Source organism: Triticum urartu, chromosome 3A (genome assembly GCF_056163025.1).
Source record: "Triticum urartu cultivar PI428250 chromosome 3A, HENAU_Tu73, whole genome shotgun sequence".
Taxonomy (NCBI): domain Eukaryota; kingdom Viridiplantae; phylum Streptophyta; class Magnoliopsida; order Poales; family Poaceae; genus Triticum; species Triticum urartu.
Genome location: NC_141875.1, coordinates 326,973,559 through 327,000,239, shown reverse-complemented (window position 1 = coordinate 327,000,239; position 26,681 = coordinate 326,973,559). Strand labels below are relative to the sequence as shown.

At 47.8% G+C, this 26,681-nt stretch overlaps 1 protein-coding gene and 1 pseudogene across 3 annotated transcripts; both read left to right on the top strand.

The window, feature by feature from the left end:
• The first annotated feature begins 11,883 nt into the window (after window positions 1-11,883).
• Window positions 11,884-17,779, top strand: LOC125545332 (GABA transporter 1). 2 transcript variants are annotated; one of them, XR_015618858.1, is made up of 6 exons: window positions 11,884-12,182; window positions 13,791-14,021; window positions 14,989-15,086; window positions 15,194-15,511; window positions 15,611-17,157; window positions 17,248-17,779. XR_015618858.1 is itself a non-coding variant. In XM_048709245.2 (5 exons), the coding sequence occupies exons 1-5, from the start codon at window positions 12,074-12,076 to the stop codon at window positions 16,223-16,225; spliced, it is 1,371 nt and encodes a 456-aa protein (XP_048565202.2). In that variant the 5' UTR covers window positions 11,884-12,073; the 3' UTR covers window positions 16,226-17,779. The 2 variants fall into 2 exon arrangements, 1 of the variants encoding a protein (XP_048565202.2); XM_048709245.2 differs by having other exon boundaries at window positions 15,611-17,779.
• Window positions 17,780-19,446: 1,667 nt separating this feature from the next.
• LOC125545333 (putative 3-deoxy-D-manno-octulosonic acid transferase, mitochondrial) lies at window positions 19,447-25,643 on the top strand (annotated as a pseudogene). The gene is made up of 12 exons (XR_015618859.1): window positions 19,447-20,788; window positions 20,882-20,924; window positions 21,691-21,813; window positions 22,022-22,139; window positions 22,221-22,299; window positions 22,469-22,585; window positions 23,249-23,346; window positions 24,132-24,222; window positions 24,328-24,447; window positions 24,539-24,609; window positions 24,941-25,136; window positions 25,215-25,643. The product of XR_015618859.1 is annotated as a putative 3-deoxy-D-manno-octulosonic acid transferase, mitochondrial (transcript).
• Window positions 25,644-26,681: the final 1,038 nt, after the last annotated feature.

Genomic DNA, 26,681 nt, shown 5'->3' with positions numbered 1-26,681 from the left:
CAAATTCATCTCAAAGTTTGACGTAAGAATGAGTTATCATCAGTCAAATGCTTTTCTCCAAGATCTTTCAAATTCTTTTCATCGTTGGTTCAACCTTTCTAATTGTCATTCCGGAGTGCCTCAACAATGCATGGTGGTGTTTCTCGTCGTCATTCTCAACATTTGAAGACCGAAGAGGAGTTCCTCTTAAATTCTTACCCGTTCTTCCAAAGATTCGTGATTCTAGCTTGATGCCATCCTCTCTTAATTGTTTTCGATTATGAGAATTCTTTTCACCCATCCGGAGCAATTCAAGAGTCTTTTCAGTTAGATTCTTCGGAGCCCATCATCTCAGAATTATTTATTCTCATCTTTCAGCTCTCGTTCTCCAAATCTTATTGGTGCATCATTCAAGCATTCTTTAATCAGTCTGCGATCTCTTCGTTCTCTTGCATCTTGATTCTCTTAAGTATCTTACTTCATTTTCCAATTCTTCCTGGTGAATTGTGCTTTTGCCATTTTCATTTTCAATTCTTACAGTGGTTTGTTCAAGATTCTTCTTCCTTCGTTTTCATATCAATTCATTCATTGTTTCCAAATCCTACCGGTGGTTCGTTGAAGACCTTCCCAAGTTGGCGCTATATCTATCTTAATCCTTTTCAACGAGAATAAGTAGTATGCCAAATCCATTGCTTGTCACCAATCTAAATTGCTGAAGGATATGCATAACATAATTCTTATTCTTGGTTCACCCAGGTGATTCATCTTTCTCTCTGGAGTTGTTCGTCATATCACATTTCTCGGTTTGAGATCCTTCATCTTTTCTATTCTGGAGTTCCAGGTTTTTTTCTGCATTATCTCGTCGCGAAGCTCCATCTAATCATCTCAAGGCTTCACCTTATGTTCTCAACTTCTCTTTCTTTTTATCATCCTTTTATTACCGAAGTTCTTCATGGAGGCTCTACATTGTGGTTCATCAAAGATTCCTTTCATTCTTCAATTCTCCTCAAGATTTCTGTCGGAGTTATGATACGACAAGCTATACTCTAAAATAAACATGGTGTTCAACACATGTCTTGTTTTGAGGAGTTCAAGCATTCTTCATCTTGCATTCTGAAGTGCAATTATTTCATATCTCATCTTTCGAGGTGGTGTTATGTCATTGTTTATAATTTCCCTTCGTATTTTCATGATTCACAAGTTTTCAAGAGTGACATATCTAAATCCATCATTTTCTCTTCGCTCAAGACATCTTTTCAACCCATCAATCTCTTCATTGGAGTTATCTTGTGTCATATTTCACCTTAAGCCTTCCCTAAGGATTGTTGCTATTTATGGTGTTCATAAATGACCAAGTTCTTCATTTATCCTCCTGGTGAAATAAGTTTTCTCTTCTCCTTGTTGATATCAATCCAATCTATTATTTCCGTTAGTGGCAGAATTTCACCTCATAGTTTTGAGATGTTTTCCATAAGCCCGCGTCAAGCTTATCCTTTCGTTGTTGATAATCCAACAACTCCGTTCTAGCATTTGTTGTAAGCGTGCTCTCTCAAGATCTTGTTTCCGTCCGTTCATTCCATTCCATTCTTTCATTTCTTCCGGAGGCATTGTGATGTTGCTCTCTTCTCTCATCATCTCGAGTTGTGAGGATTGTGTTTTTTTCGTGCTTATCCATTTAACCGGAGTGTCATGCCCTCTTTTCAAGTTCTTCCCATTTTGTCAAGTCTTGCATCTCTTCTCAACTGGAGTGCTGTCTGAAATCCTTCTTACCCCTTATGCCATTCTTTCAATAGTTCCGGAGGCAGTGTGTTGTTGATTTCATCAAGTATCCTCTCATCTTGACAAATTCATGTTCAATTCCTTCCATTTACAGTCGGAGTGCTGTCCAAATTATATCATTCTTATTCCGTCTCTATCTTGTGTTAACCGGAGTGTTGTGTCTATCATTCCTCTTCTAACCGGAGTCTCATCCAAGTGCTTTCATTTTGCCAAGTTCATATTATTGCCTTCCATTTCCAACCGAAGTGTTTTCGTAATTGATCTTTATTGTTCCTTGTACATCTCGTTTCAACCGGAGTGCTTGCATGTACTTCTTGTCCATTGCAACCCTTTTCTTATGTCTTTCAACCTACAAGGTTCTAGTAATGGTCCTTGTTCCTCTTTTCTAACGGAGTGTTTTCAACTTTGTTTATCTTTGTTGTATTCTTTCTTTCAATTTGTTCAACCTCTCAAGGTTATTTGGTTTCACTCATTTGTCAAAGAAGCAACTTAGTTTTACCTCTTTTCTTCCTCTTCCGTTACGCCCGGTGCCATCCTAGATCTCGGGACGAGATCCTCTTGTAGTGGTGGAGTGTTGTAACGCCCCGAGACCGTTGCGCCAGGTGTCTTCCAGTTATTTGCTGTTGTTGCCTTGCCATTCGCTTGCGTGTTGCATCTTGCCATGTCATCATGTGCATTGTATCATCATGTTTTCAAAACTTGCATCCGTCTGGCTTTCCCCAGTTCCGTCCTTGTCCGTTCTGAGCCCAGGCACACTCGCATGCGCCCGCGGCATGTCCGAAATATTATTTTATAAGTGGCCGGGAAATGTTCTCGGAATGGGTTGGAAGTTGACATGCGGTGTTGTTATGTCATCGGTAGGTCACCTGCCAAGTTTCATCGCATTCAGAGTCCGTTTGACGCCCCAACGATTAACTATAGTGGCATAATAGTTGGCCAAAACGTCGGACGTTTTTGGTCTCCGAAAACATGTGTCGGGCTGCCCATCTTCCTCTCTTCTCAGCCCACTAGTCCACTTGCACAACCCATCATCACCCACCTGAACTCCCCTCTCGCCGGAGCCGTCGGATCGTCAACGGAGGGTCCAGAAACCCCACGAATCCCCCCAAACCCCAACCCTGCCTATAAAAGGAGACCCCCCTTCCAATTCTGGACATTCCTTCCTCCCCTCCTTGTTTTCCGTGCCCCCCAACCCACAGCCGCCACCTCCACCTTCCAGCTGCCGCCCCCACCTCCATTTCCATGCCCATCCAACCTCCTCGCCGCCGCCAACGCCGCCGCCCCAACCAACCGGGCACCTCCATGTCTTCCTGCCTCCCTCCACCTCCCGCGGCCCTCAGGGCCCACTGGAGCCCGCCCCGAGCCCATCCAGGACCTGAGCCGCCGCTGCCCTCAAGTCCGAGCTCCCCGTGCAGGAGAGCTCCCGATCCAGCGCGTCCTCGCCGCCTCGCTGACCCGCCGTCCGCACTCGCTGGCGACGAGCGCCGCCCATCGCTGGAGACCTCCAGCAGGCCAGTGCGCCCTTGCCTCCTTCCTTTCCCCGCTCTCTCCCTCACGCCCTCTCGGTTTTCCTTGCAGGGAGCCTCCATGGCGCGCCGAGCTCGAAGCTCCGCCCGCTGCCGTTGTCCATCGTCGTTCCGCATCGAGAACGAGGCTGCCCTCTCGGATCTGCCCGCCCAGGCCTTTTCCTCGTCGGATCCGGCGAATCCCGCCCGGATCCGCTCGCCGGTGCTCGTCCCCGGCCTCCCTTCGCGCCGGCATCAACCTCCTGCCGTCGTCCAGCGTCCGCTCGTGTGCGTTGACCGCGTGTGGCTGCGCGTGGGCCGCGACCTCCCCAGCCCAACATCGCTAGCAGCTCCAAGGCCTGCATCCGCTCCGTGCCGGCCTCGCCTTGTGCCTCATCGCGGCCCAGCAAGGCGCTGCGGCCCAGCCTCTCCTCCAGCTGGGCTTGGCCCAATGTGAGCAGCTCCCAGCACCTCCAGTTTCAGCCCGTTGTTTTTCTCCTGATCCTGTGATTTTCACAATTAACCAGAGACTGTAGTTTTTACAGAAAAGTCCCTCTAGATCATGCATTTCATATCTCATGAACCGTGCATCATATTAAAATGTTTTATATATGAAAGGTGACTAGAATTTTGTCTAGTTTCTTAATATGCTACTTGCATGCATGTTAAAAATGTTTAAAATGTTGTTTGCTTATATTTTTCCTTATTGCCATGTTAAAATGCTTTATTTCATAACTAAATAACCGTAGCTCCAAATTTAATAAACTTTATATGTAAATGGGGTAGAAAAATGCATAGATTAACATGGTGGCATTACTTTTCATGTTTAACAACTCTAAAATATGCTTCAGGACAGAACAGTACCAACCTTAAAATATGCACATGGGGATTTTCCGAAATTGTTGTTTGTTATTTCCGGCCTCATTTAAACTTGCCTAGATAGTTAGTTTAATTATGCTTCACCTCTTGCCATGTTTAAAAACATTTAATATTTTTGAGTAGTTTAAATGAGAGAGAAGTAAATAATTGATGTGATGTTGCGTCAATATGCAACTCCGTTGCATATTGAGCTCCACTTAATTTGTAGTATTGTTTGTTGCACTCTGCCATGCCATTCCTCTTTAAATCGGACATGCATCATGATTGATTATGCATCATGCCATGTTTATGTGATGGTTATTTACTATGTTGCTTGCTTCTTTCCGGGTTGCTTCTCACGTTAGCTTCGGTTTCGTTTCAGAGTTGTGAGGATCCGTTCGACTACGTCTGTTTGCCTTCTTCATGGACTCGTTCTTCTTCCTTGCGGGATATCAGGCAAGATGACCATACCCTCGAAATCACTTCTATCTTTGCTTGCCAGTTGTTCGCTCTATCGCTATGTCGCGCTACCTACCACTTATTATATCATGCCTCCCGTATTGCCATGTCAAGCCTCTAACCCTCCTTCCTAGCAAATCGTTGTTTGGCTAAGTTACCGCTTTTGCTCAGCCCCTCTTATAGCGTTGTTAGTTGCAGGTGAAGCTGAAGTTTGTTCCATGTTGGAACATGGATATGTTGGGATATCACAATATCTCTTATTTAATTAATGCATCTATATACTTGGTAAAGGGTGGAAGGCTCGGCCTTATGCCTGGTGTTTTGTTCCACTCTTGCCGCCCTAGTTTTCGTCATACCGGTGTTATGTTCCTTGATTTACGTTCCTTACGCGGTTGGGTGTTATGGGAACCCCTTGACAGTCCGTTTTGAATAAAACTCCTCCAGCAAGGCCCAACCTTGGTTTTACATTTGCCTAACAACCTATTACCCTTCCCTTGGGTCGGCCAACCCGAGGGTCATCTTTATTTTAACCCCCCTCCCCCCCCCCCCCCCCGGGCCCAGTGCTTCTCTAAGTGTTGGTCTGAACCGAGCAACCTACGGGGCCACCTCAGGGCAACTTTAGGGATGGTTTTACTCGTAGCTTGACCTATCCGATGTGTCCTGAGAACGAGATACGTGCGACTCCTATTGGGATTGTCGACACATCGGGCAGCTTTGCTGGTCTTGTTTTACCATTGTCGAAATGTCTTGCAACCAGGATTCCGAGACTGGTCAGGTCTTTCCGGGAGAAGGAATATCTTTCGTTGACCATGAGAGCTTGTGATGGGCTAAGTTGGGACACCCCTGCAGGGTTTGAACTTTCGAAAGCCGTGACCACGGTTATGTGGCAGATGAGAATTTGTTAATGTCTGGTTGTAGAGAACTTGACACTTGACTTAATTAAAATGCATCAACCGCGTGTGTAGCCGTGATGGTCTCTTTTCGGCGGAGTCCGGGAAGTGAACACGGTCTTATGTTATGGTTGTGCGTAAGTAGTTTCAGGATCACTTCTTGATCACTTCTAGCTTCACGACCGTTGCGTTGCTTCTCTTCTCGCTCTTATTTGCGTATGTTATCCACCATATATGTTTAGTGCTTGCTGCAACTCCACCTCACTACCTTCTCCTACCCATAAGCGTAAATAGTCTTGATCTCACGGGTGTGAGATTGCTGAGTCCTCGTGACTCACAGATACTTCCAAACAGTTGTAGGTGCCGATGATACCAGTGATGGTGACACAACCGAGCTCAAGTGGGAGCTCGATGATGATCTTGATAGCTGTTATGTGTCTTTCCCGGTTGATCAGTAGTGGAGCCTAGTTGGGACGATCGGGGATCTAGCATTTGGGGTTGTCTTCTTTTATTTTGGTTCCTTAGTCAGACCTTGATTGTACTCTGTATGATGTATGTTTAACTTGTTATTTGTGTGAAGTGGCGATTGTAAGCCAACTATTCATCCCTTTCTTATTCAGTACATGGGATTGTGTGAAGATTACCCCTCTTGCGACAAAACCACAATGCGGTTATGCCTCTAAGTCATGCCTCGACACGTGGGAGATATAGCCGCATCATGGGTGTTACAGCGGCGGACGGCTCCGGCACCTCGAAGGCGAGGAGAAAGAAGCTTGCGGGGCGTGTGACGGGCGCGGCGGCTACTGAAGCGCCGGAGAGCTCACTCGTTGAGCCGGCGGCCGACACGCACAACGTGTTCGACGATATGCCCCAAAGGTAGAAAACTTTTCCAATTTTTATTTTCTTGTTATTTTTTGAATGCATCCATATATATAGCTTATTTGCATTGTTCTATATATTTTGTAGTGTCAACGATGATGCATACATGTCAACTATGGGTGTTGGCTCCAACAATTCGCATTGGACCAATGACATGCATTTCAAAGAGCATGAGTTTGAGGTGGACGAGGATGGTGAGGGCATTGTCGACGCGCCGAAAGGAAGAGCGGGCAATTACACCAACGCCGATGACATCTTACTATGCAATACTTGCTTGCAAGTGTCGAGGGATCCATCCGTTGGAGGTGATCAAAGTAGAGATGCTTATTGGGGGCGGATGAAAGAACACTTTGATGTTTGCAACGTGAGTGGAATTGATCGCTCCGAGAGATCACTTCGATCCCGATGGTCGACAATCAACTCGGATTGTCAAAGGTGGGCTGCCGCACAAAAGGCGGTTGACAAGTTGAACCCAAGTGGCACAAATGAGGACGATAAAGTGGCATTTCATACATGTTCATCATACTTGTTGTTGGTGTTCGAAGTGCTAACTTGCTTTGTTTTCATGTAGTACAATGAAAGTGCAACTATCCCTAGGTGGTTTTGGTAATTCATAACAACATATAGCTCATTGAGCTAATGCTATTCCAAGATGATTATTTCAGGAAAGCTCAATGATTGGCATGGCATGGATGGTGAAAGTGGAACCCTCAAAATGCTAAGGACAAAGGATTGGCTCAAGCTCAAAAGCTCAAGACTCTTCATTTTATATTTTAGTGATCCAAGATCACATTGAGTCTTTAGGAAAAGCCAATACTATCAAGGAGGGATGAGGTGTTGCTTAATGAGCCTCTTGCTTCATGTGCTTAGTGATATGCTCCAAAACCCTCAACTACTTTCCCATATCCACATTTGACCTAAACCCTAAGCCAAACTCGGTCCTACCGATTCTTTCTATCCGGCGCCACCGAGTTTCACTTGTCATAAGCCACTGCCAAACCCTAGCAAATCGGTTCTACCGATAGGGATCTCGGTCTCACCGAGATGGGATTGCAAACTCTCTATTTCCCTTTCGTAACTTTTCGGTCTCACCGAAAGAGCGGATCGGTCCCACCGAGATTGCAATGTAAACTCTCTGTTTCCTTTTTGTAACATTTCAGTCTCACCGAAAGAGCAAATCGGTCCCACCGAGTTTGCCTGACCAACTCTCTGGTTAGCTAATTACCAAAATCGGTCTCACCGAGTTTGTGTAATCGGTCTCACCGAGATTACGTTATGCCCTAACCCTCACAAAATCGGTCCTGCCGAGTTGCATGTCGGTCCCACCGAAAATCCCTAACGGTCACTAGGTTTACCTTTTCGGTCCGACCGAGTTTGTTGATTCGCTCCCACCGAGATTGGTAAATTGTGTGTAACGGTTGGATTTTGTGTGGAGGCTATATATACCCCTCCACCTCCTCTTCACTCGTGGAGAGAGCCATCAGAACACATCTACACTTCCAACTCATATGTTCTGAGAGAGAACCACCTACTCATGTGTTGAGACCAAGATATTCCATTCCTACCATATGAATCTTGATCTCTAGCCTTCCCCAAGTTGCTTTCCACTCAAATCTTCTTTCCACCAAATCCAAATCCTGTGAGAGAGAGTTGAGTGTTGGGGAGACTATCATTTGAAGCACAAGAGCAAAGAGTTCATCATCAACACACCATTTGTTACTTCTTGGAGAGTGGTGTCTCCTAGATTGGCTAGGTGTCACTTGGGAGCCTCCGACAAGATTGTGGAGTTGAACCAAGGAGTTTGTAAGGGCAAGGAGATCGCCTACTTCGTGAAGATCTACCGCTAGTGAGGCAAGTCCTTCGTGGGCGATGGCCATGGTGGGATAGACAAGGTTGCTTCTTCATGGACCCTTCGTGGGTGGAGCCCTCCGTGGACTCGCGCAACCGTTACCCTTCGTGGGTTGAAGTCTCCATCAACGTGGATGTAGGATAGCACCACCTATCCGAACCACGGGAAAAACATCTGTGTCTCCAATTGCGTTTGAATTCTCCAAACCCTTCCCTTTACATTCTTGCAAGTTGCATGCTTTACTTTCCGCTGCCAATATACTCTTTGCATGCTTGCTTGAATTGTGTGATGATTGCTTGACTTGTCCTAAAATAGCTAAAATCTGCCAAGAACTAAAATTGAGAAAAGGTTAAGTTTTTATGAGGTGCAAAAGGAGTATGTCAATCTTGCCCGCGAAGAAGTCTTTATCCAAAAAAGAGCCATGATTCGCGCAATGGGTGGCGGTGGCTTTGCCGCCATGGGAGGCATGTGTGGCTTCGGAGGTACCGTGGGCGGTTTAGGTGCCATGGGTGGCTTTGGAGCTACCATGAAGACCATGGGAGGCATGGGTGGCTTTGGAGAACCCCCCGACGCTATGGCCGCCATGCGAGGCATGAGTTTTGCTTCTCTCATGGGAGGCATGGGTGCACCTCCGGCCGCGATGGACGAAATGTCTTCCGGTGTGCCTCCTCACACACATTCCCATGAAGATGCCGTTGAAGATCTTGCCAACCGTCGGAGCTTCACGTGATGCGGTGCGCGATGAGGAGGAGGAGGAAGAATCATCTTCGGAGGAGGAAGAACCGTCTTCCGAAGATGAGGACGAAGACTAGGGCGAGGCTTGATGTGTCTTTCGTTTGTGTCATGAACTTGATTTGCATTTTAAACTTGATTGGATGAACTTGTGGGCATGATTTTGAACTTGTGGGCATGAACTTTTATTCATCAACTTGTTTGTGTGAGATTTATATGTCATATTCATTGCATTTTGAAGGTTTCAAATCCATTTTGTGTCCAAAATGCAACATATGCAATGCCCCGGCGAGTCACGCGCGCTGCATTTTTTGCGCTCTGCTGGAGCGACGCGTGCTGCATTTTAACGCGGCTGTTGGAGCCAGCGCCGCCAGCCGCACAAAACCAAATGAAAGGCGCATGGTAAAGTAGTTTTTTGCATGCGGCGCGTAGCGCGGCGGTTGAAGATGCTTTAACCAGGGCTAATTCAAAAGGGCTCATCAGAGACCGTGAGACATACACGCTCTCTGTTCCTAATCACACGGGCACTACCCACTGACGAGAACAGAAGTTTCCCTCTCGGTTCTTAGTCCCAGTTCGTCTCCGTTGAACGGTTCTCCGGCATGATCACAGGTTGACGCGGCGATTAACCTGGCCGCCTGCTCCTGGCTTTGCCACTGTTTTACCATAACCCACTCACGGCGATCGGTCGTCAGTGGAGGCCCTTTCTATGGCAAATCCAATCTTCTCTGAACTTTTGTGCGTCCGGGTCGTCAGCTTTAGACAACCTCCTCCCCTGCCCCCTCTTTTCCGGTAGAAAAAACACGCCTGTGCCCATGCCGAGAAGAAGACGTCGCCTACCACGTCGACTTGTCAAGACGGCAGATCAACGTGAAGGGGTTCAATATCACTTTGAGGTTTGAACCCTGGTTGGGTGAAATGTTGTTACTAGTAAATGCTTGTAATGTCTGATTTTCTTGTCATTTTCTGTTGCGGTGTCGCATCAACTGATAAATACGCACTGACAAAGTACTCAGTTTTATTTTATTTTGATTTGACGGGGATGACAGAGTGCTTGATAATTATAATGGAGAGGAGAGCGGCGTGCACCCGCGGGCACCCAGAATCCAATACATTGTCAAACAAGAAAATGCAGGCTGCAAGCCTGCAATTGAGGAAAAGTTTTACTCCTTCGGTGCATGCAAAGTGTTTGCTTATTATACACATCACGTGCACCTGGCTAATTGTGCGAAGCAGTCAAAGATCATCACATCTGTTAACCAACCGTTGAAGATGAGCGAGCGCATTTGAGCTTGTGAAGTCAACACCTGCAAGGTAATCGCGTTGAAGTTCATTATTATGCCACCACACAAGGCCTCCCACGAGATTTTTCGATTATAAATATTCCCCTACGCACAAAACTAGCAAGTGGTCGTGATTGCGAATCTTACAGATTTCAGTCCATGAGGGCATGTACAATGGTTGATAAGATAGTCTTATCTTAAGTCTTGCATGTAATTTAGAGAATACAAAAAATATGTCTACAATAGATCATATCTTAGCCTTATCTTAAATAACTAGCTATTCTTAAAAATGTGGTGAGACAAATTGTGCTAAGAGATCATTTCTTGTCTTCTCTTAATAAATAAGAAAAGACAAGCTTTTTCTTATGATTTCTCTCTTCTCCATCTCATCATTTATCCTACGTGGCATTGTTAAGATAGAACCATTGTACATGCCTTGAGTTATTGAGTCGTTGAGCGAGCCTGAGACCGAGAGAGCCTGTGAGTATAGGAGGGAATTGACTCTTTCACGGCCGCGCGTGCCAACGATCGAATCAATCCACAGATTAGTACTCCACAGAGTAGCATCCTCACAAGTACTAGCATTAATTGCGTAGGATTACTTTCTTTTGCATGGGGAGCAGGCCTACGCGAAGTACTGCTTGAAAGCAAGCACTCCGTGCATGCAGCGATTGATATGGTAAGAACCCAACCCAATCAACATTTAATTGCCCCCCCTGATTTTCAAGGGGATGAGGGCCGCTCTAATTTGATCCTGCAACTAATCCTAAGGCAACTAAGAAGGCGCTGTACACTTTCCCATTTTGGAGAACACATCTTGTCGGAAAACGAGCGTGCCAACGCTCGCGCGCGAGATAGCCAGCTGTGACAGCATGCTTGCTTCAAAAAGAGAATTATTTGCTCCGAAGTTTTTTTTAAACTATTAGCTCTGAAGTTGATCGATAACCCCGGCCGGCCTAAAGAAGAATCAAGTTGATAGGCCAGAGGAGGCTGATAACCTGGCAGGTTTAACTGATTGCACCGACCCAAAGATTCCAAGATCACCGGTTTATTTATTTTCAGAAGGCTGTGGATCGGACTGTTGCAATTGCCATGACAGCGAACGCTACTTACCCACTGGAGCATATCGACATCCTCCTCCTCTGGCACGTCCCCGTCGTGCCCCCAACACGCCGTTGATACGCACTGCCAACGAACCCAGCTAGCGGCCAAGCCTGGCGCCGTGGCCGGCAACGAAAACTCCCACTCCTACACCTGCACTTCTGTTCTGTTCATCAATCGGTGGGCAACTTGTCGCACGCATCTACGCAGCAACGGACTCAACCATGTACGCCTCTCCACTGTCCCATCAGCTAGATGCGCTCCACCGGCACGCCCCGGTCGTTCCATCCGTCGAGACAACGAAACCTGGGTGTAACAATCAGTATAATCGCATGCCTTTGTTTTTCAAGAAAAGCATGCCTGAACGTGTTAATTGCTTCCTCCGTCAAAAACGCTTTTATATTATGAGACGAAGTGAGTATTTTGCTGTAGGCTCAGTTATTTTGCCCGTGAAGCGGCCAAAGAGAATCAGGATTCAGGAGCCTGATACGTGCGCGCGCTTTTGGCGTGCGCTCACATCAGTCGGCTTTTCAGCACGGCACCGCGGCGCCTATATAGGGGAGTAGCTCAGCTCTTGGCTCCCTGCACATATCGGTCGAGCAAAGGGGTCAAAGAGAGGGGAAGAGAACCTTCTCGATCCGTGAGATTATTTTCACGACGTGTGAGTCTGGCACTGGTAGCTCGGCTAGCCACCTTTCTTTCCGGGCCAGTCTTGTCCTGCCCCCGCCTGTCAGGAGATAGCTAAGCTAGCTAGACGGCATGGGGGCTCCGAGCAGGGAGGAGGAGGAGGCGAAGAAGATGGAGGCCGGTGGCGACACCGTCGGCCAGAAGCTCGACGCCGGCGCGCTCTTCGTCCTCCAGTCCAAAGGTGCCGGAGCCCATCTTCTCTTTCTCTTCTTTAGCGCGTCAGGGGAGCACATGACCGCATGTGTTCGTGGAGAGAGCGTCAGGATCATGCCGCTGCATGAAACTGTTGGTTGGTTGCCCCAGCTAAAACAGCAGCCCTGATTACCAACTGTACATATCTACCAAAGGGAGCCAAGGTGGCTTTGGCTATGCTATTGCTAGCAAGATAAAATCGATGTAGGAGTAGCTGCAAACAATATTTGGTTTACAAGGCAATGATTTGGCCATGCCATTGAAGCTTCCACCTACGGGGATCTCCTGATCAAAAGTTCTTGCTGGGTAGTGGATGCATGTGTTGAATTGGCCCCTTGCCCATATCTATCCTTTCAAGAGTTTTCATCCTTTTTTCACCGTCTACTTTATGTGATTTTTTTAGACGGATAGCTTTACGAGAGTTGTGCTTTCTACGAACCTGCTTTCCCCCCTGCAAATGTCACTCTTTTTACTTTCCCTCCCCTCTTCACCCAGCGTGCCCAAATGTTCTTTAGCGGCGAAGAAAGAAGAGACAAAACACAATAGTACTCGCGGCATGCTGGGATTCTTGGCCATCCATAGCCATACCCCATACGCCTCCATGTGCATTCCCGCGAAATGTGCGCAGAGCACTGCATTTTTATTCCTAGAAAACATGTGCACCAAATATTATCTAGTGTCTCTAAACATGTGCAGCCAGATCACCCCAACATGTATTAGTCTGCTTAGCAGCCAGTCAACTGGTCTAACTATGATGCTCCAGCAAGTAATATTTTCTCAACTTGCATTAAGTAATTATATTACTAGGGAACTGCCAAAAGTACACTAATGTTAACGTAGGATTTCCACTGAATTTTGCACCTCCGGCAATTCCTTGTGTGCTAAACGAGGTGTTGGTAGTGGTGTGTGCACCGTGGCCGGACTGGTACACAATCACCATCTCGCGGGTACACATCGCGCATCCATATTGCATAGGCTGGACAACATCAAGTAGTAACGGCTTGCAGAAGTAGACTACAGAGCGGTCGGCCGGCACGGCTTGAAATTCGACGCTAACAATCATACTCGAGTACTATGCATGATTATCCACTCGAGCTAGAGAAGACGAATAATAACAAGTGCGGCTGTAGGTTTATGTCAGTATCAATGCCAAGTCTCCCAGCACGTCTTGTATGTTGAGCTGTTGACCCCTGAACCACACGCTCATCAGCGTTCCGATTCCGAGGAGAAGAGTTCAGTGCGCTGACGCGCGCCTCCGGAAATTTGGCACACGCAAGAATAAACAAGTTCATCCTCGGCACATGATTTCTTCGACGTGGTGCACCGTGGATTCGTGGGACTTCTGATACCCGCCAACTTTTGACCGAGCAGCGATCGTGTTGGAGTGGACACAAACACCGGGGCCCCATTTCTGACAGCATGAACGTGACATTATTATGCCATTATCATGTTAACAACAAAAAAAATCATCGTTTGTTTTTTTTCCAACCGGGCTCGCACCTCTTTCCATGAATTTTGCAATCAACGAAAATACAATGAAAATCATCCCTTGTTGATCATGAACTGACATGTTGTTGATGCATGTGCGTGTTTGCAGGGTCATGGCTGCACTGCGGGTACCACCTGACGACGTCGATCGTGGCGCCGCCGCTGCTGAGCCTGCCGTTCGCGTTCGCGGCGCTGGGGTGGTCGGCGGGGATGGTGTGCCTCGTTGTCGGCGCCGCCGTCACCTTCTACTCCTACAACCTCCTCTCCCGCGTGCTCGAGCACCACGCGCAGCAGGGCCGCCGCCAACTCCGCTTCAGAGACATGGCCGCCGACATACTAGGTCAGTACACTAATAATAAAAGAATTGACACATCATCAACATCAAGCGATTATACGTATGCAACCGTTCAACTACACACACCGCCGTGGCGCCGTGTACGGCCGCACGAGTCCACGTCAAGCAAATTTTTTTTGCGAATAGTCCACGTCAAGCATGGCACGGCCGATATCCAAATTCCACGCACCATTTCCCTGTACGTGGCATTATCCTTATCCTGCCGCCATATGTTTCGAGCGTAAAAACCAGCATGCCCGACATCTGTACGTGTGTGGCACCGATGGGCAAGTGATGGGCGTGTCGGACCAGTCCACGGCAGTGTCCCGCGAATCGCTATGTTATCTTGGCTTTGGCTTTGGTCATGCATGCATGACCGATCACCGATGCATGGGAGGTCAAAAGCACGTGGTCAAGGACTACCAGCACTAGCCGACATCCAGCAGTTAGCTCCAGCCTTTCGGACCCAAGGATCATGAGATGCCATCACGTGAGCATCTTCTTCCAATAATTTGCGACTCCTGCGCCTCGCACAGGCGACAGATCTGGTCTTGACGGTGTGGGCGGGGGCACGCACGTACCACCGTGGGCTCGCCGCCGGCATGCCATGGCAGGAGAGCAATTTTCCGAAGGTGAAAACAAGCATTGACGGGAGCGGATTTCTTTGCCAAAATCCCCAACCTCCCTCGTGCAGAAAAGACCTCCATCAGACATCCAAGTTTTACAGACGTGCAGCAAACTATGTTCGAACAACAACAAGTTATCAAAAAAAAATTAGTAACAGTCTTGTCAAGTCTTAATCGACTGAGACTTATCATATCCGTGAGATCTTACATTAAGATTCATGTAAAAATTTCTTTTCATCTTTTGTTTTTCTTTCTTGCATATTATGTCACTTGACTAAAACTCGGTTAGATCTCACTCGACTGAGACCTAGCCACACCCATTTAGTAACACTCCTTTTCTGACGCAGGACCCGGATGGGCGCGCTACTACATCGGGCCGATCCAGTTCATGGTGTGCTTCAGCGCCGTGGTCGCGTCCACCCTGCTCGCCGGCCAGAGCATGAAGGTACGGACTCCCTTCGAGCCACGTTCATTCCGATCGACGTCGGTCGTGCCGGGACGTGCTTGTGCGCATGCACGTTTGTGCGCTGATATCGACCTGACTTTTTACAGACCATCTACCTGATCGCCAACCCCGGAGGCACCGTCAAGCTCTACGTCTTCGTGGCCATCTTCGGCGTCTTCCTCGTCGTCCTCGCGCAGCTGCCGTCCTTCCACTCCCTCCGCCACGTCAACCTCGTCTCCCTGCTGCTCTGCCTCTCCTACAGCCTCTGCGCCGTCGCCGGCTGCGTCTACCTCGGCACCTCCGACCGGGCGCCGCCCAAGGACTACTCCATCGTCGGCGACACCCACGCCCGCGTCTATGGTGTCTTCAACGCCCTCGCCGTCATCGCCACCACCTACGGCAACGGCATCATTCCCGAGATACAGGTACCTGAACGTCTGAACCCTCTGATGATCCATGGCTTGTTACGATTCACGTGTACGGACTACTTGCTTATGTATACCTGCTGTGCATGCTGATTCCAGGCGACGGTGGCGGCGCCGGTGACGGGGAAGATGTTTAAGGGGCTGTGCCTGTGCTACGCGGTGGTGGTAACCACCTTCTTCAGCGTGGCCACGGCCGGGTACTGGGCGTTCGGCAACGCGGCGCAGGGCCTGCTGCTCAACAACTTCATGGTGGACGCCAGGCCCGTCATCCCGGTGTGGCTGCTGCTCATGGCGGAGCTCTTCACGCTGGTGCAGCTGTCGGCGACGGCCACCGTGTACCTGCAGCCGACCAACGAGGTCCTGGAGGGCCTCCTGTCGGACCCCAAGGCCGGGCAGTACGCGGCGCGGAACGTGGTGTCGCGCCTCGTGTCCCGGACCTTGGCCGTCGCCTTCGGCACCACCATCGCCGCCATGATACCCTTCTTCGGCGACATGAACGCGCTCATCGGGGCCTTCGGCTTCATGCCGCTCGACTTCGCCGTGCCGGCGCTCTTCTACAACCTCACCTTCAAGCCCTCCAAGAAGGGCTTCGTGTTCTGGCTCAACACCGCCAACGCCGTCGTGTTCTCCGCCGTCGCTGTCGTCGCGTCCATGGCCGCCGTCAGGCAGATCGTGCTCGACGCCGGCACGTACAAGCTCTTCGCGAACGTGTGAGGCTCCGCTTGAGGTGGTACGCAAGCGAGGAAATGTTGAGGTCGCCTTTGTGGAGTAAATTGCAGAAAACCACCATTTTGAAGGCTAAGTTTGCAGAAAACTCTACGTTACAGTTTTTTGACAAAAAACACCATGTCTAGCGTAATCTTTTGGCAAATAATACTGATCCGCGTATTAGGGTTGTTTGAGCGGGCTTATGACCGGTGGGGCTCACTCGTGAGAAGCTGACTTAGCAAAAAAATGCCACATAGGCGTGTTGACTCTTCCTCCTCTCTCTCCCTCTCTTGAGCATTACGTCGAACAAGTCGTGTGCACTCACCGTGGCGGCAGCCTTCGCCGGAGTCCGGCGAGGCTGCTGAGCCACGAGCTCCAAAGTGCTGCAGATCCGCACCCCGTTGTCCTCCGTCGCCACACAGCAGTAGGTTTGCCACACGCCGCCTCCGCTGCATCCGTCCGGGGACGACGCAGAGCCACCGCAGCACCAGGTTCACATGCGCCGCCGCTGCGTCCAGCTGCTTCTCCCCGTCCCACACAGTCCGTCCACCGCTTGGCCGCGCCGGCGGCGACCAGCGGTGGTACGAGCGTGCTCACGAACACGCTGCTCATCCTGGCGGCGGTGCTCTGCTTCATGCTCCGCATGGTCGGGCTGGCCATGGTGCCCAGTGCTCCCGCCTGTGCAATCCCTTCGCCTTCTTCGTCGACGCGCCGGGGCAGTCGCGACATCGTGCAAGGGGATCAAGAAGAAGGCGCTGCAGCCGCTGCCCACGGACGAGCGCATCCGGCGGAGTTCGCGTGCGGCGAGTTGTGAACCTCTCGTCCTGGGACAGATGACTCTCCCCTGACGCCGCCGCCTAGCACGCCCCCTCCTCACCGCGACGTCGGTTCGCGCCCCTGCCGTTTCTGCCCCGTCCGTGATCTCAGGCCGATTGGAGGTACGAGCTTGTTCGATTGCTATTGTCCAGCGATTAGCTAAGCACCCACTGACCCCCACGATTTCTGGCCGCACACGGCACCCCATCTAGATCCCAAGGTAGCAACTAGCAAGGCGTCCAAGATGAGATTCCTGCGGAGTTTCTTCTGTTCATGTCACCGAGATGCATTTGGACAGCCGGCATCGAGCCGCAGCCGACGCACACCGATTATGCATTTCCGACGAGTCTGGTGCAGGGCGGGGACGATGGAGATGGATGTCTCCGAATCCAGCTGGGGGTACGACGGTGACGGTGGGCGCAGCGCCGGGAGGGACGGCGCGAGGGCTGGGACGCGAGGGGCGCGCTGGGGAAGAAGGGATGGCCGGCACATTTGTTTTTTCAGAGGGAGAGGAAAGAGTATACTAGTCAACACGTCTATGTGGCATTTTTTTGCCAAGTCAACTTCTGACAAGTGTGCCCGACCTGTCATAAACGCACTCAAACAACCCTAATATGCCGATCAGTGTTATTTGCCAAAAAATTACACTAGATATGGTGTTTTCTGTCAAAAATATATAACGTAGTGTTTTCTGCAAACCTAGCCTTTAAAATGATGGTTTCATGCAATTTACTCCCGTTTGTGCTTCGACTTTGCCGACGAACCGTCGGAAATTGCTGGTCGGCTGAGTACATATCGAGTTTTGGTTTTGGATAAGTTATGTAGGCAGATGAATGTGACCCGACAAGTGTTCAGCCCGTCAATTCTGTACTCTTATACTCGAGGGGAAGAGTTGAAGTGTGCTCTTATATATAGTTTCATTATGTATCTGTTAATGCTGCAAAACCATGTGCACCGAAATCACCGAAATGGGTGTGCTTAGAATTGAATTGACTAACATTTAACGAAGTCTCAGTCTAATAACATAAGAACAGTTCTAGTTGATCCCCTAAAACCGGTAAGTAAAATCTGGTTTGAGACTTAGCCAATCTCCTAAAAGCTATACCCGCGTATATATTTTACTTCACCGCTTAGAGCGAGAAAAAAAAATACTCCACCACTCGGGCTTGGAGTAAAATACCCCACACCTCGTCTACCCCCCCCCCCCTAATCCCCGCCACCGACGAGTCCTCCACTGTTGTCGCCATGGCCGGATCCTGTGGCCGCTGCTCCCCGCCGCCCATCCGCGCCGCCACGAGCGCAACACGGGCGCATCCTTCTCACGCCGCCGCCGCATCCGGCAGGCTCTCCGGCTCCCCCGACCTCCCCGTGCCGCAGCCACCATAGAGGCAGTACCATGGCGTGCGACAGTAGGCATGGGGTACATGGGTCGCGGAGATTACGGATCGCGAGGCCCACAAGAAAATGTGGCCCGGATCCTTCCACACTGCCGAGCTTGCGGCCCGCGAGTACGACATATGGTCGGTCCGACTACATGGCGTCGCGGGTAGCCAGAATTTTGAGTGCCGTGAGATGCCACTGCTCGATCCAGTTGAGCCAGGGTGGTGAACGCGCGAGTGGCGGGGGAGGACCAGGAGGCGGGGGAACGGCTTGCGGCGGAGGCCGCCAACAAGGCGTACATGGCGGACCTTCGCGCAACAGTACCCTGAGCTCGTGGAGGCAGGGCACCGCCTATACGAGGAGCAAGTGGCCGATGGGGCGGAGGTCATCGTCCTCTCAAGCGACAGGAGGGCAATGGAGAGGCAACGACGACGGCAGCGACGACGACTTCCACGTTGAAAAATGGCGAGGAATCTTCCCCGACTCCGTGACGACGGCACAGGGCCTGACCCCGTGGGCGGTGGGATGTCTAGGGCGGACTGGTTGGCCCGCACAAAGTTTAAGTTTTTTTGTTAAACTAGACTATGTTTAGGTGGATGTTAATGTGAATTATATGTTGAATTTCGGTTATAAGCTTGTTTAAATCAAATCTCTGTTCATATCCAAATTTGCTTTTTACTCCAGTTATATTTAGGAGATTAGCTAGGTCCAGCCAAAAGTTAATGAAGTAAAAATACTCCACTAAGTTTTATTCGGCCAGATACTCGTCTATCTTTTTATTAAGATCGGCGAGTTGCTCTAACACGTAAGAAAAGAAAAGAAAATCGATATTTTTTGCACATATCTCAATATAAGATATCATATGAATATAGCATCGACTGAGACATAACCAGGTCTCAATCAACTGAGATTAGCAAAAGTGTGCCAAAATTGTACATATCGATATCAATTTAGATGGGTTTTCATCGTAGGTCTTTCCTAATGCTCCACAGTGTTTGAATTATGAGTCCAAGGACGGGAGCAAGCAAGAACTCTCTGCATGTTGGCTTCTTCTGAACTTTGGTAGCTTTTTTTTAGACAAAACCTCCCGTTCGTTTTTTGTTTTTTGAGGGGTAAACCTCCTGTTCGTGAGCACGACAAGTTTACGGAGGCCCGGGAAGGGCCCAACCACATTTCGAATGCGTCGTTTTCGTGTAGGTTGGGCTTGTATATTGAACCACTTAACATGCCACGTCTCCATCCTAGCACCTGGGCACGTGATATTCTTTGTGACAGCCAATTCTCAGAGAAGGATCGTGCAACAATTATCACCGTCATGTGGGCTATTTGGATGTCTCACAATAGGAGAACACACGACCAGGAGATCATTGATCCAGCGGCCTCGGTTAGACGCATTCACGAAGACCTGGCACTACTGGACATCCCCCGGCAGAGCTTCATATCACTGCTGGGTCATGGCTGGCGACCCCCTGAAGATGAATGTATCAAGATCAACACGGACGCGGCGATTCACCGCGATGCTGGCAACGCCGGCTTGGGGGGAGTAGCCCGCTCTTCCTCGGCATTCCTGGGGGCATGGTGCAAACCCCATGTAGGGGTCACGGATCCATTCATTGATGAAGTGTTGTCCTTGCGAGAGGGTGTCATCTTCACGAAGCTTCGAGGCTACACGCACGTGCGACCGGAATCCGACCGTCTTGAGGCAGTTAACCTCTAGAACTCTGGCTACATGGATCGCTCGGTAGTAGCACCACTCTTGTTAAAAATTAGAGAGCTCTTTGCTAGCCTTTTGTCTTTTCATATTGCTCATGTACTTAGAGCCGCTAACGGTCCAGCACACTTGTGTGCTAAGCGTGCATGTACGCTTACTATGACTGAAAGCTGGCTAGATTCTACCCCTAGCTTCTTGGTTAGCAGCCTGTTGATTGACTGCCCAGCGAATACTTTTCCATAATAAAGCTCTCTGAATTCCCCGAAAACAAAAATAGTCACTGCCTCATACCCCTAAAAAAAAAAAACTAGTCACTGCCTCTTTCGTTGGATCGGCCAGGTTCCAACCATGCGGCCGGCCCATGCGCCGGCGTCGGCGGCGCGCGGAGGCCGGGCGCTGTACGAGCTGTACAGGGCGGCGAGCCGCGCGGCGGCGCCGGCGGTGCTTCTGTGGCGGCGGATGCGAGGGCTGGAGCACCGGTCGCGCTGGCCAGAGCGGCTGGGCCGGCCGTCAGTCGCCCGGCCTCGGCCAGGCTCGCCGCTCGTGTGGTTCCACGCCGTCTCCCTAGGCGAGGGCATGGCCGCGCTCCCGGTCGTCCGTCACTGCGCGCGCCTCCACCCCGGCCTCCCTATCCTCCTCACCACCACCACTCTCTCCGCCTTGTGAGTCCCACAATCACCATTGAGCATTTGAGCGGGCTATTTTATTTACATAGATGTGGTCAAGCTTTGAGTTCCCTTCTTTGTTTGATATAGCGAAGTGATAAAGGATTTGCTACCGGATGTTGTCATATATCAGGTGAGTTTGGAGATTGCTCCACACCTTCAGAGCTGTCGTGTTATGCTAGAGTTAATTTATTTACTTTGAAACGTATTTAGTGATGCCATATCTAATTTAGATGATTGGAGAGGCGTTTGGTAACAGGAAATCATTTGATCTTGCCACATATGATAGATAATGAGCTCGTCTTGTAGCCTTGTAGCATTCCCAGGTGCTTATGCATGCAACTATACCTGTTCAGTGGCAAAAAGAATGGGATTCGTTAGCTCGCTATTTAGTACGAGTTGGTGAAATGAGGGAATCCATCAAAATAATTCAACAAGCTGTAGAATAAATTTATAACTAAGAGAAAATGCAACCATCTATGTAAAATGCAGGTGCTTAGCAATCGCGTAGGTCATATCATTAAAAAAGGTTCAAAAAATTAAGGTGCTAATTTTGTAGCGTTGTTGCTTAACCTTATCCGGTACTTATGCATATAACTATCTGTATAAAAGAGATAATATAACCATTTCGACACCCAGAAGAGGTAATTGTAATTGCTTTGTTCACCTCTCTCAAGAAAACTGTTTCTGCCTCAACATATGGCTAATGGAATTTGTTTGGTGATGATACTACTTTGTTCGGCTGTACCACCTAAACTTCATAAGATTCTGTTATGTCCACTTACTTTTGATTGTTAGGTTGCCTCTGTAAAGAAATATAAGAGCGTTGATAGTGAATTGTGTGATTATGCCTGTTTGTCCTTCTAAATTCTAATGATGCATTTGTTGAGTGTCTGTAGTTTGCACCTCTTGACTGTCCTGACGCAATAGAAAGTTTCATTGGATACTGGAAGCCAAGTTTGATACTTCTCATGGAAAGTGAATTGTGGCCAAACCTCATCATGTCTGCAGCAGAGAAAGGGGTGAGCAGTTCATTCATGATCTTGTGCATCACCTGCTCTCTGTTAATGATCTTTCCCGTATTCCAATTTCTAGAGTCTGGGCTGCCTTTTCAAAACTTCCTGCATGCTGTACATGAGCAGATTTTATTGCCTTGTGTTGTTCATTAGTATCTGCATCGTTCCCTAGCTAATTGTTTGTTATGAACATAACTGGCCTGCATATTTTCAGATTGCAGTGGCTCTTTTAAATGCCCGCATGTCACTGAAGTCGTTCAACCGTTGGTCTGTGCCTCTAGGGTTACCATTAGTCTCTGATGCTCTCTAAACTATCACTTGTTATCCCACTGGTAAGTAGTAGTAGAGGTTTAAGCCCTACTTTTATGTCGTACAACTGTTACCCCCATCAGCGTTCATTTTATCTGGTGCAGAGTACCATCCAGGCTGTTCGTTTTCAGTTGCTCCATACACCACCGTACAAAATCCATTTCGCTGGCGATTTAAAATATGGTATTTTCTGTTTATCTTTTTCTTTTCTAGTCATTCATCGTTTTGACTTTTGAGAATACATTTGGTAGTGAACTTACGAGTGGCACAATTCTAAAGGTAATCTCAGGAGCTTGAAAAGATGACCCTGTTCACAAGTGAAGTGATTTATTGTGACTCATGATTTACCTAGCTGTCGGTGATGTTGAGGTTCGGGAGAAAGAGTTGAATACAATCAAAGATCTGCAGCGGCAGTTCAATGATAGGCCCATCTGGATGGCAGCTTCAATTCACAGAGGTGAAGAGGAAGGTAAGCACACCAGAAGTGCACCTTTTTGCTATTAAGTGCACCAATATAATTTGTTGTGCATCTGCCGTTCCAGTGAACTGTGCGCTCAATCAACTATATGGTGGCCCCCTGCTAGCCTAACCTCTTTGCTGACTTCCTTACAGTCTCCAAGTACAAGTTTATCCATTGCTAAGTGCTATTCAAGTCATGAAATCAACATTAAGTAAAATACCTCACATGATGAATATATTCATGCAATCTTCACATGGCCAATCAAGGGGTCAGAATTGCAAGTTTTAAATGTTTGACAGCTGTTTACGAAGGGGACTTGGATTAGGAATGGGGAGTAGATAAGCAGATTGCCTTTGCGAGCTGTTATGTTCATGGAATATGCCTTCAATATATTTAAGATTGCCTAGTCAACAAAGACTTCTGTACTCTCCAGGTTGCCAAAATTTATAATTATAGTTGTCTCTGTTCTTGGGCCCGCCTATCATTTCATATCTTCTGTCCTTTCCTTCAGTTTTCCTACCATTCTCGTAGTACACCAATCATGGAAAAGGACCTTGCACAGTGTTTTTTTGTGAAGCAACGTAAAAGAATTCATTTCCTAGGTCATAATGGCAGTGTTCTCAACATAAAACGATTCCTTGAGGCTACCTTAACTTTATTTTTGTTTTTCAGTCATTCTCCGCGTTCATGACGAGTTAATCAAGGCGTATCCTTCGCTACTTTTAATTCTCGTGCCAAGACATCCTCAGGACATCAAGAATGTTTCTTTAGTATGTTAATGGTGCCTTTTCGTACCCCTTCTATTTTACCCTGTTTGGTGTATGAGCCAGTTCCCGAGTACAACGTTAGTTATTTGGCTACTTACCAGTTTTCTAATACTTTCTCCATTCCAAAATGTAAGTAGTTTTAGACATTGACTCTCCAAGTTGATACTTTGAACAGTATTTTTTTACGATATGTATGTTGTGTAAAGCAAAAGTTTATATACAATATGGAAATATATTTCACAATGGATCTAATCATACTAATTAGGCTTTGTAAATGCTACCAGTTCTTTTCCTATAAATATGGTCAAACTTTTAAAAGTTTGACTTGGACGAATGCTTAAACTGCTTACAATTTGGAGTGAAGTAAGTATCATATTTTGTTGGTTATTAAAAAATCAAATGATTGTAAATATACTTAAGATGAGGAGCAAGTGTTATGGGAGTTACTCTGTTTACTGTATAAGGCTCGAGTACTGTGAATAACAGAACTGTGCACGTCTTGAAGTTTGATAGTTTTTCTAAAGCATGAAAAGCAGACAACTGAGCATTGCCAAGTTAGTTAGGTGTGTCAGTGGATGCCCAGCCCACTTGCTTTCGTATTGCGAACTCCACGGGGAGCTCAGGGTTGCCTCTCGTTCTTTATGAAAAACAAACAAAGAGGCTACTCCCTGTAATTCTAATGTTTTTCTTTTATTATTTTTAAAGCATAAAGAGCATATGATACATTTTAACGTAAACTTGGTACTAGAATAGGCCTGAACCATATCTTTGTATACAATTTCTTGCAGGCACTGAAAAAACAAAAGGTCAATTTTGTGCTGAGATCAACAATGGAATTGGTGTCTATAAACACTAGGGTATACCTGGTTGATACTTTAGGTTTGTGTAATCCCTCCATCGGAAAGTTTGTGCATTATTTCTGTACAGATTATGTATATATCCATTTGAACTATAGTTAATGGCAGAAAATATGATGGAAAGCAGGGGAATTAAGAATGCTCTACAGGGTCACTCCAATAGCAGTTGTGGGAGGCTCATTTTTACCTAGCTTGTCTGGCCATAATTTTTCCGAGGCTGCTGCAGCTGGTTGTGCTGTTCTTACTGGTAAGGCAAAGGTATCTACCTATTTGAATTTGCATCGTTTCTTTGACAAAATCAGAGTATGCAGAGTTTGACGAGTTGCACCGGCTTTCAGGTCCCCATGTTGGACATTTCTATCATATGCTGGTTGAAATGTGGTGAATAAATCCTCTAGCTGTCAAGCAGGTGACAAGTTGTTCTGTAACTTCCCATTTATTTAAGGGGTCCCTTCACTGAAACATAACTATGGCGCATCATTTGCATTGTTTATTGAATGACTTGCTCCTGCACACCACTAACCAATGCCAAGGGTAGTTTGATCATGCATAGTGGTACTTTCTTGGTTGGCTTTCTTTCTATTTGGGAATTTTTTTAGGAAGTAATATTAATGTTTAATAACAGGAAGCCCATAGACTGCTCTTTAGGCACAAGATCTTGTGATCGGGTCTATCGGTGAAGGCTGGTCTTTTCACTCCTCCCACTCTAGCTAGACAACTGATGCCAATGTTCTTGGCAGTTGACAGGAGAAGCTGAACTGCTGGAGGTGCTAAAAGAACTGCTTAGCGATTCCAAAGCTCTAGAAGCACGTCAAGGAGCTGCAAAAGATGCATTTTCCATCATGTCGCATGGAGTTGTGAACCGTGTATGGAATCTGGTCTCCAGGTTCGCCATGGACGCCCAACAGAAACGTGGAATAGTTGATTAAAGTCTCCGTAAGTCCCCCACTGTGTGTGCATGTAACATTCTTTTGTACTGATGATACCAACAATTAACACATTTGTGTCTGCCAGTGGATTTCTTCAGGGACTGCTTCAGAATGCATGGCGACCCTCTCTCCCGAAAGCCGGAGGTCTCAATAATTTCTTCGTACAACCTGTTTTGCAGTTTTCATATGATAGTAGTACTACCGAACATCACATGTCTGCTGAGTGGTGACAAAGGAGACAGATCTCAAATTATATGCAACCCAACTAGTCCTACAGTCGCTTCAAGGAACGCCGGAACAGTATCCCCATCCTAGTTTTCTCTATTCTGTTCGCTTTACTCCTATCTCAGCATTCTAGCAGTATGTTTCTGGAAAATTCTTCTGGGCCTCCTGTTATTCTTATCCCATGACTCGTGGTTGCAATTTTTGTACGTATGCCGTAGACCTGTGTCGGTTGATCGATCGGCTGTCAAGTCGTTGCATAGATTTCAAAATGAGACCCAAATTTAGTTCAGGAAGGTGGCAGATTGGCAGTTAACTGCACATGATTGATCTTCTGCCATGTGCATGAGCATGACCTTTGTCCTTTTTAAGCTTGTAATAAAAATACTTTATTGGTGGCACCGTACTATCGTGCAGTTTCAGAAAGGAACGGAAATGGCAAACGTATGACCAGTCTGCAGATTAGCACGAGCTGGCTGCCCCCATTTCATTGTGCAACGCGCAGTGCGTGCTTTAACTGCCTGTCCGCATGGAAAAGACCAAGGCCAAGATGTTCACTTAGTTGCTGTTGTTGGATTCAACTTTTTTTTTGAGGGAGTTGTTGGATCCAATTTCATTGTTCGCACTAAACCTCCAGCCCTCCCTAAAGAAAACTCCTAGCCCTAACACCTTGTCTTGGGACATCTCTAACAAATATCATGAAACTGAAAATTGAGGAGCAAAAGTGATATTTGGGCCAAAAAGAGCCAACTAGTAGACCCCCTAAACACAAAACTTTACTAAATTTGAGTTTTTGACCCCCCCCCCCCAAAGCTTTCCTCCCTTTCTCTCAATTTTAGTTTGCCTCAGCTCGGCTGACTCCCCCGCCGCACCCTTGGACACTAGCGCCGGCGTCAGAGACCCATCGATGGCCATGAATTCGGCGGTGCAGCCACCAAAAAGGCAGCATCAGGAGAGAAATCTCATTGGCAACAAAGCGTCGACGGCGGTCGTTGACAGTCCATCCGCCAGCCAACGGAAAAGATGACGGTCAACATGGTGACACTGACGAAGAAAAAGAAGAATGTGGCCGCCTGTTGCTTCCCCCTCGACCTGTTGTGGCTTCGGCGACTACTACCCCACCTCTTGTTGCCACACCGGCAACCCCTCCACCGCAGGCGGCCGAGGATGGGATGGCTTTGAAATGCTACAACCCGCGACGACTACATGCTCGATGGAATGCCCAAAAGGTTAAAAAATGCCTCTTTTCGTTATTGTTTGCATTTTGCTTAGTATACTGATGCATTCGTCGGTATTGATTGCTAGGTTCCTCCTTTACTTTTGTAGTGAG